The sequence below is a fragment of the Pezoporus occidentalis genome, unplaced genomic scaffold (assembly GCF_034315485.1).
Source record: "Pezoporus occidentalis ecotype Australia unplaced genomic scaffold, CSIRO_AGI_Poc_V1 ctg17, whole genome shotgun sequence".
NCBI lineage: Eukaryota > Metazoa > Chordata > Aves > Psittaciformes > Psittacidae > Pezoporus > Pezoporus occidentalis.
The window spans coordinates 1666124-1685780 of record NW_026913531.1 but is presented as its reverse complement, the minus strand read 5'-3'; the positions used below and the strand labels follow the sequence as shown (position 1 = coordinate 1685780).

The window sequence follows — 19657 nt, the reverse complement described above, 5'->3', positions numbered from 1 at the left end:
TGTGCACTGAACTAATGATTCATTTTCATTCACATTTGCTGCTACTGAGGTGGGACCTGTGAAAAGAAAAATAAAATAAAAAATTAAAAAACAAATTCAGTGCCTCAGAGAATTGAGCTGTGGCCTTTGGAAGATCAGATTCTCATAGATAAACTTACTAGAGCAAACCTTTAAGTTTGGTTTAAGGAGCTTTTGCTTATTGCTAAGCTATGTTTTAATGCGTAAAAGCAACACCAGAATAGGAACAGCCCAGCATCCACACTAGTTTTCTTCCTGCCTCTCACTTCCAGTTGCACAGTGCTGTCACCTCTGTTGTGCCAATGGCAATTTTTCAGGTCATACTGTGAATAAGTGAAGGAAAAAATTGCCTCATTGTAATGGTTCTGTAAACCCGCATCCTTTGTAAATACGCTCATCTCTCTTTCAAGGTTAAAAAACAGAGCATGTTTCAGCCCCAAGGACCGTTCGACACACTGCACAGATCAGCAAAGCACAGGCTTGGTTGCTCAGGGATGAACTCTCAACCAGACCTCCACGTGTCTCAGTATCTACTGCTAGTGTTTTCATTCAGATGGAGACCTCCTGCTTATAGCCGAGCTATTAATGATGTAGGAGGAGTAGTGGAACAGCAACCGCTCTCTGGTTTCTCTGGGACTAGTAACTGAGGCGTTGATCACAGCATCTAGTTTCAGGTTTAACTTCACGTCAGGCCAGTCAGTTAAGCCTCTAAGCAGATAGGATTTTGAGGGTGGGAGGAAGGAAGACAGAGACTCTCCACAAAATCCAACTCTTCAGGTGCTCCCAACAGAGAATAAACAGATATATTACTGTTGATTTATGTATAGGGATTTTAACAAGGCCATTTTATAGCATTACTGGAAATCCTAGCCCTAGGCATCTACAGCTGGAAGGTCGGCTCTTTGATGTTTGGCTGCTCAATGCCACCTTATCTTGAGCTGGCTTCAAAATTTTATTTCAGAACAAAGCATCATTAGCTCAAGGACGTGAGACATATGCATATTTTAATTGGAATCACATCAGCTGCATTATGTTTTAGTCATAATATTGCTAGAAATTAAGTTGTCTAACTGCATATATTTTACCTGCTATCACATCAGGAAAGGTGCACAAACATCTCTGGGAAGCTTTTTTCCTCTTCGAAATGAAGATAAAAACAACCAGAGTTTCTGCTGAACTCTGTATCACCTTATTATGAAATGTTAAGTGTCATGAACTGCTAAGCAGCCATTCCCATTAGGAAAGCTGCAAAACTATGAAGATCTTCTTGAGAACTGAGTTTTCAGCTAAGTTTCCTAACCAACATGTTGTTGCTTAAGAGGTTCTGAAAACAAAACATCACTTGATATTTCTAGGGTTTTGGTCATTTGTTGACCAGAAACCATTAACAATATGCCTTGAAACAGTGACTGGGGAGAAAAGAGGAAATACTGAACTTTGAAAAAAAGTGACAAGGCCTTCTGGACAGGACTTCAACTTTGTATGTTCTCATTACTTTGTTTCTGAATTTATCAGTACTATCCCAGCAAAGCCCATAGGGGTTCTGTGGTATCTCAGGCACTTTGTAGCTAAGACAGGAGCACACCTGAATTGCTAGCACATGATTCACCAGCCAGTAGTCAACAGCAACAGTACTACCATAACAACAACAACAACAAAGATATCTAAGTCTACATACATGAGAAAGATGTGACAGAACAGCAGTAGAAGTGAAACAAATGTCGGAGAAAAATTCACAGACTCCACGTTAGCATATTCTAGTTTCTTTTTCAACCACTGAGCAATGAGTGGTATGCAAGTGGAACAAGTTAAACTGAAGTGGAACTGAAGCAATGAGTTAAGGAAAAGCAACAAAAGTGATCCTAACGAAATACAATAAGCAACACTGACACTGGGAAATCCTAAAGTAATCCACAGGCCATTTTCCATAAAAATCAATAGTTTATTGCCATGCTACCTTTTTTCTTTTTTTTCCAAATGAAGTTGGCACTGGTAAAGGGGAAAATGTTGTCATAATACAGATACATGTAAAAAATGTGCATTTGGTAAGCTTCCTCAGAAATGACAGCTTCAGACAAGTGAAACTAATTTCTTTTTAAGATAAATGTGGAATGGCATAAAAATACACTCTTTTCTGCATAGTATAATATCACTTTTTTCATAAAAGAAATACGGAATGTTTGTAAAAGCAAATTCACTGAACAGGGCAAGTTAATTGAAATTTTATAAACAATTTGGCAATGGTACTCCCACTGTTTAGACTTTTTTATATAAAAGAAATAAAAATCTAGAAAGCTACCTTTATACAAAGTTGCTATATTTATGCCTTTAAGTAGGAAAAAACATTTTATAATGCAAATTAGGACATACAATAATCTTACAATATCATACAATGTAATGACAAGAAAAGAACATACAACATAAGATTTTGGCCTTTGTAGAAGTGTCTATTTCTGCATTTAATAAATGCATTTGTGGCACGCTGGTGACTATTGTATTCTCACTACTACCAGTCAGCTTTTGTGCGAGCGCAGTATCCAACTGTAATGGCAGGTCTGCAGTTGAGTTTAAAACACAGCCTGTTTGTCAGGAGGTGAAAGGTGATGACATTGCAGCAAAGCGAGATGCGAAAAAGGCAACGGGCCTGCTGGTTCAGACATCTGTATTGCGGGACACCAGACAACACTCTTTCCTTTCATACCAGAGCATTTCTTATACATTCAGTTATTAAGTACCAAAGTGTTACAAGTGAGAACACCTGTGTTCGAGATTTGGCAAAATTTCAGGGAAAATACAAAGTTAGTACCAAACATATAACATATTATATATAAAATGTGGGTGTATGATATACACATTCTAATGCAAAAAAACTGCATTAATATGGAGTTAGATGTGCTGACATCCATTCCTAACTAATACAACCATTACAAAACAGGTGTAATCCTGATCTTTCACGCACTTCAGAATCACTTCCTCTTTCATACATAATAGTTAAAGCAATATATATGCCAGTATGACTAAGAAATCAAAATTCACATAATAATCTGAACTCTGACCACAACAAATAGGATTTTTTTTTCAGTACTTGTTATTAAATATATTTATATTTTTACAGTATTTTTAGACCTTTCCTGAAGAACTTGACCAACCAGGTCTTCAGGTGTAACAGAGCTGTTACGTCAGCAGAACTTGATCTTGCAGGAGCACGTCCAGTGGCCCTTGAAGTCAATGCAAATCACGTGTTTGGCTTCAAAGGACACTGCATGAGGCCTGACCAAGCTCCAGAAGGATTACCCTGCAAACAAGGAAGATTCCCTGATGACATCAAAGCTCCTACCTCAGACTTCCTTTCCTACTGCCAAAGGGAAGGACTGAAGCAGAGACATGGACTCTGGGCATTCTGGTTGGCGGGTGGTGTTGGGCATGACCACGTACAGCACAGCCCCAGCGTGTGGCAAGGTGAGTTTCACGGCACCTTTTGTACCAAGGCTTCTCGTGGAAAGCAGAAGAGCCGCTCCTCCACACTCACTGCTTGGCAATTAGGTCACCAGGGGTCTCAGATGTGAGCTGTGGCTGTGAGACCAAGGCATGAAGTACTTTGCAGACACAGAGGAAGACAGTCCCTGTTCTGAAGGGCTTGAGCCTATTTCTTAATCATCTTTTTTACATAAACTCCTTTGTATATACACATATTCGCTACATAAAGTAGAATTACACCAAAGTAATGGATATAGCAGAAAACATTGTCACAATATATGTATGCAACCACACTAAATAATTATTAAAACTGCAAGAAAATTTTCAAAATGCCCGTTGTAGTATCTAAAAATATAGAAATGTCCAACACTTGTTTCATCAACTTTGAAGGTAACTTCATCTCTCATATTCTATCTGTACACCTACATATTTCAAAACAAAACACCGCGTTAATCTGGAGTAAACACCATGTTTTAATGGCTAATATCCTAATAAGACATCTGAAAGACTTAGTCACATACCTTACAGCACGGTATCACAAGACATAATGTATACATGGTCAGAGTTACAGCTGCTAAGCTGAGGGTTTTTTTCCTCCTTATTCACTTATCTTGTCCTGAAGAGGAAGTAATTCCTAAAGATTGCGAAAAGAACCTTAACTGATGACTTAACTGGTGACTTTCCCATCTTTTTTGTATATGCTCTACACGAAGGACATCAGGAACCTTGACTCCATCTTAACGCAGTTTTTTGTGGTGGAATTTCTTCTGACTTTTTTTGGAGTGTATATGAATTTAAAATAAAGACATCATAAATGAACTTATGTTTATATTAAGTAAATACTGTCAAATATAAATGCCTGAATTGCTACCTCAGGGAAAAGATGGGAAAGATCGTACTAAATTCCAAAAATACCTAATTCTATCTATCACTGAAGAACCGAACTTCTTCAGGGGAAATGGGAGAAATTCAGATTTAAGTCCACAATTAGTTCCTACTAAATCAGCTTCATCTTATTTGTAGCCATTAAATAAATTAGTACAGTGTAGAAATGGAATTTCACCATTGATCCCACCTTACATGTAAAATACTGTTTAGAAATAGAGGTCCAAATCAGATACATCATTACACGCTTAAAGAAGTAACTGACATTAATCAGAACTCGCATTTTTGCATCACCAACAGTGAGTAAAGACAATCTGCTCTCTCCTGATCCTGTCTCAATGAGAAGTGGTTAAGTATAAAACAAAAGCAAGGACAGCCAGATTTTGAGTCAATACACACAGTTATAAAACCAGCAAAATCAACTGCTGGTCTGTCACCTACAGAAGAGCAGCCCTTTTTTGACACTGGCTCAGACTCCATACAGTTTGCACCTTTTTGTGGCCCTTTTTACACCCAAATCCTGGTCAGAGGGGTAAAACACACAAATATCCAAACATCTCAGGGAGAAGGGAAATAAGCAGTTTATGATATGAAAGGTATTTTTGAACACTTAACATTTCTATAAAATTTCTGTAGACTTTTAGTAGGAACGGGATTAGTGCTTTCCCTTGGAAACTTACTTATCCAGGGAAACAAAACCTGTTCTAATGAGAATTAAGGTTTTCAGAATGGTCTGGCTTATATTTTTTTATGGAATCACCAAGAAACACCACAAAATTTTTAAAAATTGGTCCTTCTCTTGACATCAATTTGGGAAAAAAATACTTTCCTGACATAATCAATGGATTAAATTCTCACTAACTGTATTTCTAATACAATCTTTATTATGTACTTTTGGTCACTGTTTCATCTTTGTCAACTCAGTTTTTTCTTTGTTTAAGAGATACTCTAATGTATGTCTTTCCCAAATCACTGCATTAAAGGAACACCTACAGTTAAAGGCTTTCCCTTGTCCAATGTGCTTAAAGGGTAGAGGCCAACTGCATGTTATGGATGGGAATTATAACTGATGGAGATGTTGCCGTTTTTGCAGGATCTAGTTTATGTAAACTTAACATGGCTTGGTTACTACAGAAAATGGTTACATATTTGTAGTTTCTCAGTCTACACACCTGTGGGCCCAAAATAAATATGACCTAAATACTGTGGAGAGATTTCAGCTGAAAAACTGAATCCTAGATTACAGACACTAAACCTAACATCACAGCCTTGAAGAGACTGAATTGAAAAACTATTTACTAAGTCTCAAAGGGTAAAGTGCATTGCAACTATATCTACTTCAAGGGGAAGAAAATAAGGAGTGCTACAAATGAGCAGCATGGGTAATGGGGACTACCCAGTATGTCTGCAGTGCACACAAAACAAGAAAGCATTATCCCACCTGAAAAATTTAAGAGGGTAAAAAAATAGTCCTGGCAAATATGTCAGACTTGTTAATATAGTTAAGGTTACAGAAAGTTGAAATTTCTCAATTCTGGGGACTAGAGCTAAGAAAACAACCCCTATAAAGTACTGTGAAACTTGCAACATTAAAAAAAAATACTCTGAGCATCCCTTGTATCTGAGACCAGAATAAACATAGGCCAGCACACAAGAACTAAGGAGGGACGTGGTTGGTGGCTGTAATTGCAACAGGTCACTCAGGATCTACCTGAAGTCTCCGTTCCCCTATTTGTCAACTAAGAATACTGTCTCCCTGCCTCAAGGGTGTGTTTATTCACAGGTCCAATTAATTAGTATTTCTGAAACACCCACACCATACAGATGAGAACCAAGTATTTCTAGGCAGCTGGTTAGATCAAACACACTTGCCTCTAAACACATGCTGAAGCCTTAGTTCAGTTCACAAATTAAAGTGAGCTCCAAGCTAAGAGCCAGAATTACACCAGTATCATTAACCTACTACTTGTTTTGCAATATCTGGTAATTTCTCTTCCGTATAGACCAAGACTGGTCCATAGCATAGGGTGAGGCAATGGCAAAGATGTGAAGGAGCACTAGCACTGCAGACCTGTAAAATGTTTCACTCCAGACCTTCTTGAGTACCAAGGTCTCCCCACAAGTCAACACGTCTATCACAAGAGCATGCATGGGTTGACCATGAAATTATTAACAAAGTGTTTTTTTTAAATCTCATTTAAGTTCCTCACAATGATCTCAATGACTCCCATATTTTACTTCTGCAAATTATTTTCTTTGTGCATCTGGTATTTCAGTACCATACGGTCTGTAAAAAACAATGACAGTCAGAGTGTAAAGGTTGCCTGGTATCCGTTAATGGTGTGACAAGACACGTGTTTCAGGTGCTATTAGTGCTGCCACTAGTAAAGTGAGAGAAGACCAAAGAAAAAGTTAACAAAGGAACAGGGAACACACTCCAATTTAAAAGACAGAAAGTAATCGTAGTTTGTTTGTTACAAAACTTGAATTCAAATATTGCATGAAGAACCTTAACTATTTTACATATCTCCAAATGGCTTTTCTTGCATGTTTTTCTCACTCACAGTTTAAGGGTTATTTTATATCACACCAGTTCACAGAAGTGTCATTTCCTTTGCAATCACAGGCTCAAGATTAATCTCCTCTGCTGCTAGTACCAAGGTGCACCTGCAATACTGCCAGAATTCTAACATTATTCAGAGTATTAGAAAAACAACAAAACAAAGAACTTCTGCTAAGGGTGCATCTGGCATATTCAACAAACAACATTCTACCTGGATGTACCTGTTACACTAAGCAGCCATCACTGAAACCAAGTTCACCAACTGCAAAAGGAAAAGAAGTATGCTCGTAGATAATACTACCCTCAGATAATTCACTACATATCTTTCTAAATTATACTATCAACTATGGATGCACACTGCTAGGATGTACAATTTTCTATAAAGAACTATCGAGTCCAGTACCCTGCCTCCCGTGTAACCTGTGACTGATGCGTTAGAGGAAGACAATAACTGCATAATAAACCTTTCCAGTTGTGCAATCATGCATGTTGCTGGAGAACTGGGATATCTCTGTCAGGCATAAAAACGTAGAACACTGGACAAAGACAACCATTTGACCTTCAAGAGTCTTTCTTTGTCAAATGCAGAGAGTAAGACAAACACATAATGACCCTGAACAATAATTAAAGCTATGTACAAAATGTTGACCTTCAAAAACAAGACATTATGGAACAGGTAAAAAAGAAACACACAAATGCAAAGGAAGGAAGGCACACTGAACTAAGAAATGACAAGAGAGCCTTAATTCATATAGCAAATATGTGAATTCCTTCACAAAGAACCCCAAACAAACTCTAATGAGATTAAAGTTGTCAGATTTCACAGGGAACTTGATATACCACTGTGAATTCTCTTCTAGCAGAAGGAGCTTAAGGCTGGGTTTAGATGTGTTCATAGCTCTGATCAACTAACTTTGATGTAACCTCTCAAATATCACACAAGTTAAGAAAACTTCAGAATTAGAGGCCTTCTTGTCTATGTGGTCTAATAAAAAAAAAAAACTAACAAAAAAAAAACAAACACAAAACCAAAAAAAAAAAGACAAAAAAGGTGTGGTGTTTATACCCTTTGAGATGAACCAATATATCTTGTGTACGTCAAACCGAGTGAGTTAATGCATTAACATACATTTCATTCTGGAGGAGCCACTTCAATGAGGAATGAACACAAGATATGTATTTTGAAAGATCAGGTTTACCTGCTAGTAATGCACATATCAAAGAGGCTTTAAAAAGTGTTATAAATGTCATTAACGAGTATAGGCACCAGACCAGAATATTTATAAATTCAAAACTGGCATGTCACTCGGAGTCTAATCAATTTAAAGAGGCACTGTGAAAGGTGGTGATGCTGCTATGCAGTAATTACTACTACTGTAGAATGAAATAGTGTTACCTAAATGAATACTTGCTCTACATTAATTCCCTTTAGTTAAACAAGTACATGAAGTAGGCAGAAAAAGTTCTATTAGTCTATAAAAGGCGTTAGTGTTAAGAAATGCAAAATACTTGCATCTTCAATTCTATAAACTTCACAAAAGGTGCAAATGATTTAATGCTTCCCAGGCTCACATAGGCAGGTCAGTACTGTTATGTCTAGTTTTCCTAGAAGTACCATCATCTCGGGGCAGTGCTTTTTGCAAGCTTGACATAGCAGCAGTTCTTTCAATGTCTATCACAGCATACAGCTCTGTGCGCCTGGTTGGAGTTTGCGGAAGTGGAGTGGTGGGGGTTTTTGGAGTCTGAGGGTTGTCGGAGTCACTACCACCTTCCAAGTCAACCTGTATGTAGTTGAGCTGCCTGTGTTCTAAACTTGGACGCCTAATGTCAAAGTTAAAGACTGTTGGGGTACAGTCCCGACGTCGTGTAAATTCTACTTTATGAGCACTTGCTGGTACTGTTACATTCTCTGTATTGACATAATTATGCATTGGATCTAGGTTATTGTGGTAGCCATTTAGAGATGGGGTCTTTGGTCCTAAACTGTCATCTTCATCTCTACTCAGCTTGCGGGCTTCCCAAACAGGAGGCAAGGATGGCAAGTTCTCATAGTTCAACAGCGCAGTTCTCCTCTGAGCAGAGTTGTTAACATTCTGGGTGTCTGAGGTACTGGTTGATGTCAAACGACCTCTCCTGACCCCTGAGGCACTAGGGATTGATAACCTATTTATGTTTTCATACACCAATTTACTACCAGATGGAGTTTCTCTGCGTTCATCACTGTCATACCCAGTGTCCCATTCGGTATTGTTTGTGCTGCTGCCACTAACTTGGTCTCTCCCAAGTTGCTCCAGTTTCTCTCTTTCCATTAATTGCCTTTGAACAGGTGTTGGTCCTAAAACAAACTTGACTCCTTCAGGCTCCAGGAGAACCTGAGCATCTCTGTCATCAGTACACATCTGATCCTCTTTTGCTTTTGCTGTTTCAGTGTTTGAAAGCTTTGATTCCAATGGCGCATGCACACTTGATCGACTTTTTCTTTCCTCTTGTACCCCAGTAGTGTTGACGTAAGTGTGCACCTACAAGGGGAAGAAAAAACAAGTAACTTCAAATGCTATTCATGCCTTTTCTCCCCCTCCAAATTTCTTTCTAAGTCCCTGCTTTTCTAATCAAAATACCAGAAAAGCAAATCTCATGATAGCAGCTGTTTAACAGCAGATGTCATATCTTTCACATGTTGCTGAACTGTGCTGCTTTAGGGTTTTTTTTCCTTGTTGGTTTTGTTGATGTTACTCTAACAAAAGAATAGAACTTACACCTAACACTAATGATTATTTTGATTTCGTATTTTACCTCAATTTTGCTCTAGTTAAAGTTTTTAATGTTCTATTCCAGGTCTGCTCTGGTCAGGGCAAGCTTGAGCTGCTCCAACTTAGCTCATTAGTTCAAACGAACAAATCAGTGAGCTCTGCTGTCCCTCACTATGACAGTGACCAACAGTTCAACAGTTGCTTTGGATAAATTTATCTTCGTAATTACAACACTGCAAAGGAAATGTAACTTAACACACCCACCCACCCCATCACCCCTAGGATCAAGCCATGCGTACTACTCAAGCAATGAGAAAAGAGGTTGGCTCTACTGGAAAAACAGTCCATTCTTTCTTCAAGAGCCAACAGTCTCCTAAAACCAGAAACTAATGGAGAAAAATACACAATTCCATATGAACCGTGGCACTCAATTAGAAACAAGAAGGAGTTGGCACTGAATGCCACTAAGAAAGGCAGGAATATACCAAGTTCCCACAGTGGATCAACACAAGGCTGAACGGGAATGACTGGAGTAATGGATTCCTTCTCTAAATTTTAATTCTGTGTCTGGATACCCAAACAGCAAAAGCAGTATTTGACAGCAGCAGTCATCTAGCCGTCCCTACTTCTCTGTCAAGCTCTACAAGCTGAAGTGTTATTTACAGCTCACTTGACTCCTACACTCACTGCTTTCTCTTAAACTCATTTCTCTTCAACAGCTTCAACAGCAACACTTGGACTCTTCTGTGGGGGCTCTTAACAAATCCTTCCCACAAGATGCTTCATTGCACTTGGTTCCAGTTACCTTCTCTGATTTCCAGCATTGGCTCTTGTGATACATATATTCCTAAATCCCACCACAAATTTTATTAAACTTGACTAACATTTTCAGCAACAATCCGAATGAGGAGACAGAACACACCCTTCTGGAAGTTTTCAGTCTATCCCAGACTAGTAGAGAGGGATCTCAGCAGAACTGACCTCATAGAAACCTCATGAAGTTCAGCAACAGCAAATGGGAAGTCCAGTGCCTGGCAGGGAACAACAACTATACCACAAGCTTGGCACCAACTTGAAAACAGCCTTGCAGGAGAGCACTGGCAGTCCAGGTGAATGGTAAATTGAATGTGAGTCAGCAGTGTGCCCTTGCAGCAATGAAAACCAAATGTGCATTGCTTTGTGTTAGCAAAAGAACAGCCCAGTAGGTTAAGGAAAGTGATTTTTACTGTCAATCCAGCACTTGTGAGACTGAATCTGGGCTCCCCGGTACAAGACAGACATCACCACACTGGAAAAAGTCCAGTAGAAAGCCATGTTTAGAAAGGCACATGACATACAAGGAGAATTTCAGAGCACCATCCTTGTTCAGTCTTAAGGCCAGAAAACCACCTAAAAGCTGTTTTCAACTTCCTAAGAGGTAAAGAAAAAGACAGAGCCAGACCCTTTTGGAAGCTGTTCAGCAAAAGGCTAAGGGGCAATGAGTTACCAGGTGTAACAAGAAAAAAATCCATTGACATATTAGTGAGAAATGCTTTCATAACAAAGGTGGTGAAACACTGGCTCAGAGTGTTGTAGAATCCCCTTGGAGTATTCAAAGCATGACAGGACAAGGCTCTGTGCAGCTGCCTCTAACTTTAAGATTTGATCTAGAGGACTCTAGCGGTCCCTTCTAACCTAAATTATTCCACAATTTCTATTCAGCAAATAGAAAACTTAAATGTAAAGCAGCTTCTTGACCAAGATCTCTCATTAGAAAGTACAACTCAGGTGGTGTAAAAAATATTTACTGAAATTTTTGAGTATATGCCAATACATACTTTCTCTATCTTTATTAATATATAAGATGAGCAACTTAAAGCAGTTACTTTCCTCCACAAGCTATCCTACAAAGTGTCATTTTAAAAAGGCAAAGCAAACACTTTTTTGAGGCAGTTAATATATGGTAGGAATACGTTACACCCTATACTGAAAAACACAAATGAAAGCCTAAAGAGCAAGCATTAGAAAAATCTGAACTAATGCAGAACCTAACTTACATAAGAGGAAAAAATACCCACTTGCTCCTCTGCTACAAGTAAAGGATGTGTTGATTCTTCACCAACAGAGGGGAGGCGTGCACTTCCGACAGAAGGATGTCTGCTGGAAGGATGTGATGAAGCATCTCCAAAAGATGGATATCTGGGATAGCCATTAGGTAAACTTTGTGCATTGAACCCAGGAGCTGATTCAATTAGAAAACAAGTAAAGCCATATTAAAATAGAACATTTTACTGTATATGAGTAAGATGCTTTGTATCTTCATTTTCGATTTTCAAAGGAGAAATTAAAATATGTAAACCAATGTTAAACAGTCACAAGGGGAATTGCTGGGGGAGAGGAAAGGAAAAGCAAATTGGAGAGTACAGCATCCCAGTATTTACTGAGAAAAATCTCTGAAGCAACCACTGAAATCCAGGTGTATTACACATCATAGTTCCCCCAGTAAACCCCCTATCCAACTTCTCATTTTACATTAACATGTCTCCTTAACAAACAGTACACATAATAATAAGCTTCTATTTCTCTGAAATCATCAATAACCTGGAATTCCTAGTTTCAAATATCAAGCCATCTGTCTGAGATTACTTAAAATCCTCTGGTATTTTTGAAAGGACTCCACCCATCTATCTACTCACAGCAAAATAAGTATTACAAACCCACTGTAGATGTGATATTACCATTACTTTTCTCCCCCTAATAAAAAGGTTGGAACATTACCCAACATTAACATTTCTCAGAAATGCTGCAAGTAAAATATGGTGACATATTATAAAGCAACACTGCTTCAGTGTTCATACCCATACACCTATTGAATTGCTTTGTAATGCAACACTGCTTCAGTGAAGCAGTGTTCTTATGAAACAACCAAGTTCCCAAAACTTGTTTCTTAAAGCTGAAGAACTTGAGTATGGCAGTTTTGTTACCAAGACTTAGGATTCCCTAAAAAAATCCTCAGCAAGTACCTCAAGAGAATGCATTACTGGTACTTAGCCTCTTAGCTTTAAATTAGTTTTCTTTTTAATTACTTAAAGATTTAATGAAAATTAAATGCTATTTTCAGCTAAGCACCACATTACATTCAGGTACGTCATCTGACAGTATAACCATACTTACTGGTAGGTGTTCGAGGGGTTCTTGGAGCTTCCAACTCAGTTTGATGATTATTCCTTTCTACTACTGGTTCTTCTACCACATTTATGCTATTATTCTGCATTATCTCTTGCAACATATTAAATAGCTCTTCTGCACGGGCACATTTAAAGGCAAAGATTCCTATAAATACACAAGGAAAAAATCAAAATCCTTTAACTTAAGAAACATGTCTTACAATGTATGTAACTTTCAAAAAACCAGAACTGGAATCCATGGAATGAATACCTGCCAAAGAAACAAAATGTTAAGAAACTTTTATTGCACCAAAATACACAAATTACTGTAAAAACCTTAAAAGTGTTTATCTAATAGAAGAGTAAGATTCCCATGCACCAAAAGTTCAGTTAGAACAGAAAACTGGTTCAGATAAGAGCAAACTAAGTTTTGAGTGCTAAATGAGGGGTTTAAACAAAACAAAACACACAAAGCAGGGCAAGGTTTTTTTTTTTTTTTTTAAGCTGAGAAAAAGGATACCTGTTTGATAAATTAATTAAAAAACCCAAAACACAACTACTAAATGAAACTACTGTGGTGTTACACAGTCATATTTTTTAAATCAGGTTTCTATTAAATTACCATAAAAACAAGATCCCTGTACAACAGCAAAGAAGAATTTAAACATTGGATAAAAGTTTGGTTTCTTTGAAAGGATTAAAATGAAAAGCTAGTAAGACAAACTGTGTGAAACGGACAGTAACAAACCAATTGCTTTAGGCTAAAGGATAGACACAGAAAACAAAGTTAGCAGCAATACCATGTCTTTTGCGTGTGTATTGTGCCACTTTGCCTTTAAACAGCAGGGAGCGCCCCAACTTACCATCACCAGCAAAGTCGCAGCTTTGGATTATTCTTCCATTGAAAGCATGAAGTTAAAGTTGACATGCTTGTTAAACGTGGGTGGGTTGCTCATTTTTTAAAGTGAGTATTACAATCTTAAAACACTCTACTAAAACTACCTACCTAAATAGCTAGTTCTGTAAGTACAGTTATGGTAATACACTGGCAATTACTATCAAAATATATTTATTTAAGGACAGAGAACTGTGACATCAGAACTACCAGAAAGGCTCCACATGGCAGAAGTTCACAAAACCCCAGCTGGGAATATATCAAATGGACTAAGAGGAATGACACTCCACAATTAATATTCAGCTGCTGTGGTGAATAAGCTTCATGCTTGCAACACAGCAGCTGCAGAGCTGCTTCTCTACGCCATTTCTCCAACCCATGATCCAGTTCAAGTATAAACCATGTTTAATTTTTTGTATATTTATGAAAATTCACACAAGATACTTAAATCTTAAGGGACAAAAAGTAAAATAAAATTGAAAAAAAAAAGAAAAAAATCTAGGTTCACAAACTTTAAAAAGCTCCCAGTATGTTTCTGAGAAATTCAGCTGTCTTTACCTATTTGTTTTAAAAAGTGCTTCCAAATTGCTGATTCCTTAAAGTAGGAGGTGAACCAAATTGGCACTGAAACTGCAAGCAAAACCAACCTGATGAAACCTTGATTTTTATTAAATATGTCCACATTAATACAATGTGATCTGTCATTTACAGAACACGGTGACACACAATCTCCCCCAAGTTTTCTACCCTTAATTATCTATTTAGCTGCACTCCCAAAACTCATCAATTAATATAATTTGAGATTAAATGGAAAACACAAACGAGAATATCAAGTAATGCAATCAGTAAAAGTTGCTGGGCAATATTCAGGGTATACTCAAATGAAATTCTTGGTCATCTCACCAAGTGAAGTTTTGCAACTGTGCCCAGTGTAGGTCTCAGGAACAATGCTCCACTGCAGAAAAGGCAGCAGAGAGAACATTTTCTGGCAGATTTCTTTTTCCTCAATACTCACAGACTTTTAATATTACATAAGGAAGGCAAGAAACAAAAGAGGGAGGAAAGGGCTGCTGCTTACACAGGCTGCTTAATCTTCTCTATTAAAAATTAATATAGGAAGCTAGCAGAAAAGTCATTTAGACTTTGGTGGAAAATTATGCACATTTGCTAACAGGCCATGGGAAACAACCTTTAAAATAATATTTTCAGTTTAATTTTATCTATTTTACGTATTTAGAAGCAGCAGTAAATTAAATCTGAAAAACCAATTAAAGTGATTTCCTTCAAGACAAAGTTTATCACTTGCTTCAAGGAGCCTGAGAATTTAAGTCAGTATGGAGTGTGCTGTAACATTTGAAAACATCTCCGTTTCTCATTAGGAAATAAGCTGAGAATACCCCAACTGTCTGCTCTTACCTCTGCTTGGACAAGGAAGATTGAATGGTAAACTTTGTTTATGATCAAGTTCTTTCATCTTACTGATTTTTTACAGTCAAATTTTAAGAAGGTGCAATTGCTAAATAGCATTATTGATAAAAGCACTACTAAATGCTAAAAATCTGTAAGAAAATGAAAACGCAACTTAATTTCACAAGATACGAATATGTAAGAATTCCAACTACACACAGCTGCATTCCAGTGGAAAGATGCAAAACGAGGCCAAAACCACTATACCCTTGGGGACTGCTGCAGTGAAGAGAGAGAAAAGCCTAAATCTTCTCACTGGGAGCCAACCTTGGCAAAGGCAGGCATGATCTGGGAACTGCAAAGGTAACCATCTTTTCCAATTAAAGCCACACACATAGAAAATAACTAACTGAGCATAACTGGAGATTACACTTCATACAAATAATATGAATTTGAAAATGGCATCACTGATATAAATGGAAGTGGCATTTGTTTTAGGAAGAGGATGAAAGAAACACAAGTGTGTTACTGAAGACAGTAACAGAGTCAGGATATCCAGTTCATATCAGTGGTCCAATCTTTTAAAAATCTAAAAATTGAGAATTCTTTGAATTCCAAGGAGATTCCTCCACAGTTCCAGGTTTCACTGCCCTTCTCTGAAGGTCAAGTCAGCCTCTGAGGTAGAAGGATTTCCTTGCCAAAAACACCTCCTAAGTTGATGAGAGCTATCCAGACCTACAGTGCCAAAAACTGTGTAACTGAAATCCTCATTTTACCGTAAGACCATTCCTCATAAGGTAACACACTTTCTTACCCCAGAAACCACCTTCCCATATAAAACTATAGCCTTTAGAACTCTTGCCAAAGGACAGGCAGATATACTTTTTGTTTGGGGGATGGGGGAAGAAGGAAGGGAAGTGTCATCCAACATCAAATAATTTCCAAAAAGCTTTTAATATAAAAAGATCACATACCTTGTCCAGTTTGACACCTTCGGCCACTTTCAAAAGAGAAAAGATTTGAGTCATAGCCATAGCGACGGAGACAGAGGTAGTGCCATTTTACAGAGTCCCTTTTACGGGTGTACAAAATTAGTTCTGTATCTGTAAGTTCCATTATGCCAGAACCCAGTTCATTACCATCATCATCGACATTAATAACCTATGAAAAAAGAAGTTAAATAGCATTAGGTCAGTACTGTCTGAACACCAATACTACTACTACTAATGTTTCCCTGATAATGCTTCACCTGCTCTGTCATACTGGTTATGATCCTTGAGGTAAAAGTTAAAAACACAAAACACCTCATCAAACCAGTTCCTTTGCTTCCCCCACCCAGAATTAAAAGTAATACATATTTAAAAGCAGTTTGAGTAAGACTACATGACATTACTGTAAAATCCAAGGAGAAATTTAAAACACAAGAGATTTGTAAGTTTAATTTTTTTAAACTAGCTTTATGTACATGTTCTAGTGTTTTCATCCAGATAAGGCATACCTCAGATAATGAAATATTTTTAGAGACCCATTTCTGAAAAAACATTTGATTTGTCATATAACCCCACTTAAAGTTGGGTAAAGGAATGAAAAAGATAAGCAGCTCCAAGATAAAGCTTCCTTCACATACGTGTGTAGCCTTGCACTGTGCTGAATCACCAGACTGGTTTAGACTTTTTTATGCCTTTTCAAAAAAAAAACCCCAAATAATTCAAATATCCTATGATTACCTTGTGTGAAAATGTGTACAAAGATTAAAAGCCTTTTTTTCTGCTTTTAAACCAGTTTGAGGTCATCTGCATCCTTTAGGCAATCTGGACAATGTCTATTTTCACAGACTCATAGAAATGGTTTGGGTTGGAAGGGACCTTCAAAGGTCATCTAGTCCAACACCCCTGTATGGACATCTTCAATTAGAAGATTCCTCTGCATTTATTTTATCTCACAATACTGCTTCTAATGGGATTACGTCTTACTCAATAAAAAGGCTACCAAAAAAATCTTCCCTATGATATTGATGAATGTTACTCCTTAAAGAGAGATTTTCAAATTGGAATCTAGTCAACTGAAAAGAATTAGGAATAGTTAAATCTGCCACTGAGGCCTATGCCAACTTTCTTCATTTTACAAATTACATGCTTGCATCTCCTCCCCCTGCTGCTAAATCAGTGACCCACACAAACAATAGACAAATTCTATGAGGAGAAAAATAGGAACTAGTAACACAAAGTGATTGATGTCAAATGCATAAAAAGCAAGAAAACAGAAAAATATTTTATCCTTCAGCTTTTTCTACTGATAATATGAAACATTTCCAGAAATTCCCATGGCTTTAAAGCTCATTTTGGTGTTGCCCTAAGGCAACTCATGAATAGTTTTTCCACTATGGAAGCATTACATTCCTTTGCCAACTCACAGAGACAGTCTGGAGCACAGAAGCAAATCTGACTTGTGTGACTATGCAAAGGTATGTTTACTTAAAGTCACTGACTTCAGCAGCTTCATATTAAGCATGTTAAACATATGAACAAGTGTGACATAAGCTTATAAATTCCAGGGATATGAGGGACAGAAGCACATTTATAAATAAAATTTCTTAAACGACAAAATAAAAACTTTTTATTATCCTGACAAAAATACTGCCATTAGTAGTGGGCTTCAAAAATTTTCCATTGCTGACTCCACATACAGGTTCACAATCACACTTCTCCAACAGATCTTCCCTTATGCTCACAACTCCCCTCCTAACTTCCATAACCTCACAGAAGCAAAAACATTTACTAGGGCCCTACCAACAAAAGCACAGGACTGCTGCTCTTTCCTGAAGATCAAAACTGTCACAAAAAAGCCTACCCATCTAGAGAATTCCTGTCACTGCTGGTAAGAGAGGATTTCTCAAAGGGGCAGTAGAAACCTGTAGCTATGGACACCTTCAACTCTGCAATGTTTTAACTGTTCAGTAATTCTCACCCTTTTTTTACTTAATTTTTTTAAGAAAAAAATAATTACCTGCTCTGCAAGAAAGCAACAAAATAATTAAGAACGTATCACATCATTTGCTTACCTTAAACTTATTTCGATGGTTATCTGGGACAGTTTCTTTATCTGGACAGCTACAACAGCTACCCATGACTTCTTTAGAAGACCATGTGATCTCTAAAGGCGAAAAAAGACCCAACCAAACATGAGAAGTATCATTTAGTTGAAGAATAATTAGAGTATTATCAATAAAAACCCCAAACAAATTGCTCTTTGAAATGACAATTCTTCATGATGAGTTTTACAGTCATAAGCAATAAAAAAAAACCAAAACCAACATAAATATTAGACATATTTTTAAATAGTTAAATTAGATTTGGCATTTAGGAGTGGCAACACCGAGCTGTTAAAGTCCTACCAATAATTCAACTCTAGGTTACTACAAAACAGACCCATTTGATTTGTCACCTTAATTCCCATGGCAGCAGCTTGGGGAAAACAAAACCCAACAACTTACTGTGTGCAATTCTCATCTCCTGAACCAGGGCCTTTACACAGGGCAACTCTCTGGATTCCAGTTCTAAATGAGCACTCCCCAGCCGAGACTGCCGAGCACAGCCCTAGTGATGCTCATACAAGCCCTGGGCTGTGGGAGGTTACCAGGCAGAGGCAACACAAAGAGCCTGCATGGCAGTCCTGAAAGGCTGCCCTGGCTTCAGCAGCTCCAGGGCTGGCTTGCAAGAGAGAATGGAGGCATTCTAAGCCCAGAGGCAGCCCTGTGCTGGCAGCAGTGCAGCGAGCCTCTGTGCTTCACATTTAAATACTTCCCATATAGCAATGTACATAAAACTATGCAATCAAAGTCAAGGGAAGGAAAAAAACCCATATTCAACACAAATATTTCGAAACTTGAAGGTTTTTTTATTTCAGTTCTATTTGGATTGTGTTACAGAGTCTACTTCATTTGCTATAGAACTCTAAAATATTCAACTAACCTAAAATAAGGAAATAAAAATATTTGGCATTTAAATATTTTCATTTAAATATTTTTCTATGTGTGGTAGAACTTTCATAAAACAATGATAAAATGTTCATAGAACCAAGTCTCACAACAACCTTCTCCTCCCTCTACCACCTTGCAGAACGGGTGGTAGAGGGTATTAAATGGGTATTTAAGAAGTATGAGAGTCAGACAAAAGAAACCTTGACTATTTACCTCATCTTTATACTGGGTAAGAACTAGAATTTCCACTACAAAAATGAAAAGTGGGGCAAAATCCTGGAAGAGTAAGTCAACACAAGATATGCCATTAGGAATCAAGAAAGAGGAACTGGTTGGTAACTTTGCCTGACTAAAGGGGAAAAAAATCTGATGTCACCTTAATAAGACTGAGACATGCTTTCTAGACAGGCATTTGTATTAGCATGCAGAAGTAGTACCCCAAGTAGCACTTTAGTCTGCTGAGAAGTAAGGTGCAAGAAACACAATGAAGAGCGGATAACTCTTCCACTCTTCTTGACCAGAAAACCCACTCAAAAG

General features: G+C 37.7%; 1 protein-coding gene across 4 annotated transcripts in view; it reads right to left on the bottom strand.

Annotated features, from left to right (window-relative positions):
* Positions 1-1939: 1939 nt before the first annotated feature.
* The window catches only part of FRS2 (fibroblast growth factor receptor substrate 2), a 48507-nt gene continuing 30789 nt past the window's right edge, over positions 1940-19657 (bottom strand). For 3 of the 4 annotated variants that reach the window (XM_062613708.1, XM_062613709.1, XM_062613710.1), the window contains 5 exons: positions 18203-18294; positions 16116-16302; positions 12847-13005; positions 11751-11914; positions 1940-9462 (listed from right to left, as the gene is read on the bottom strand). In XM_062613708.1, coding sequence (XP_062469692.1) covers positions 8512-9462; positions 11751-11914; positions 12847-13005; positions 16116-16302; positions 18203-18268 — 1527 coding nt within the window. In that variant the 5' untranslated portion in view covers positions 18269-18294 and the 3' untranslated portion in view covers positions 1940-8511. Of the gene's footprint in view, positions 9463-11750; positions 11915-12846; positions 13006-13702; positions 13735-16115; positions 16303-18202; positions 18295-19657 lie in introns of those variants that run through there. The other variant, XM_062613711.1, reaches the window with a different exon arrangement.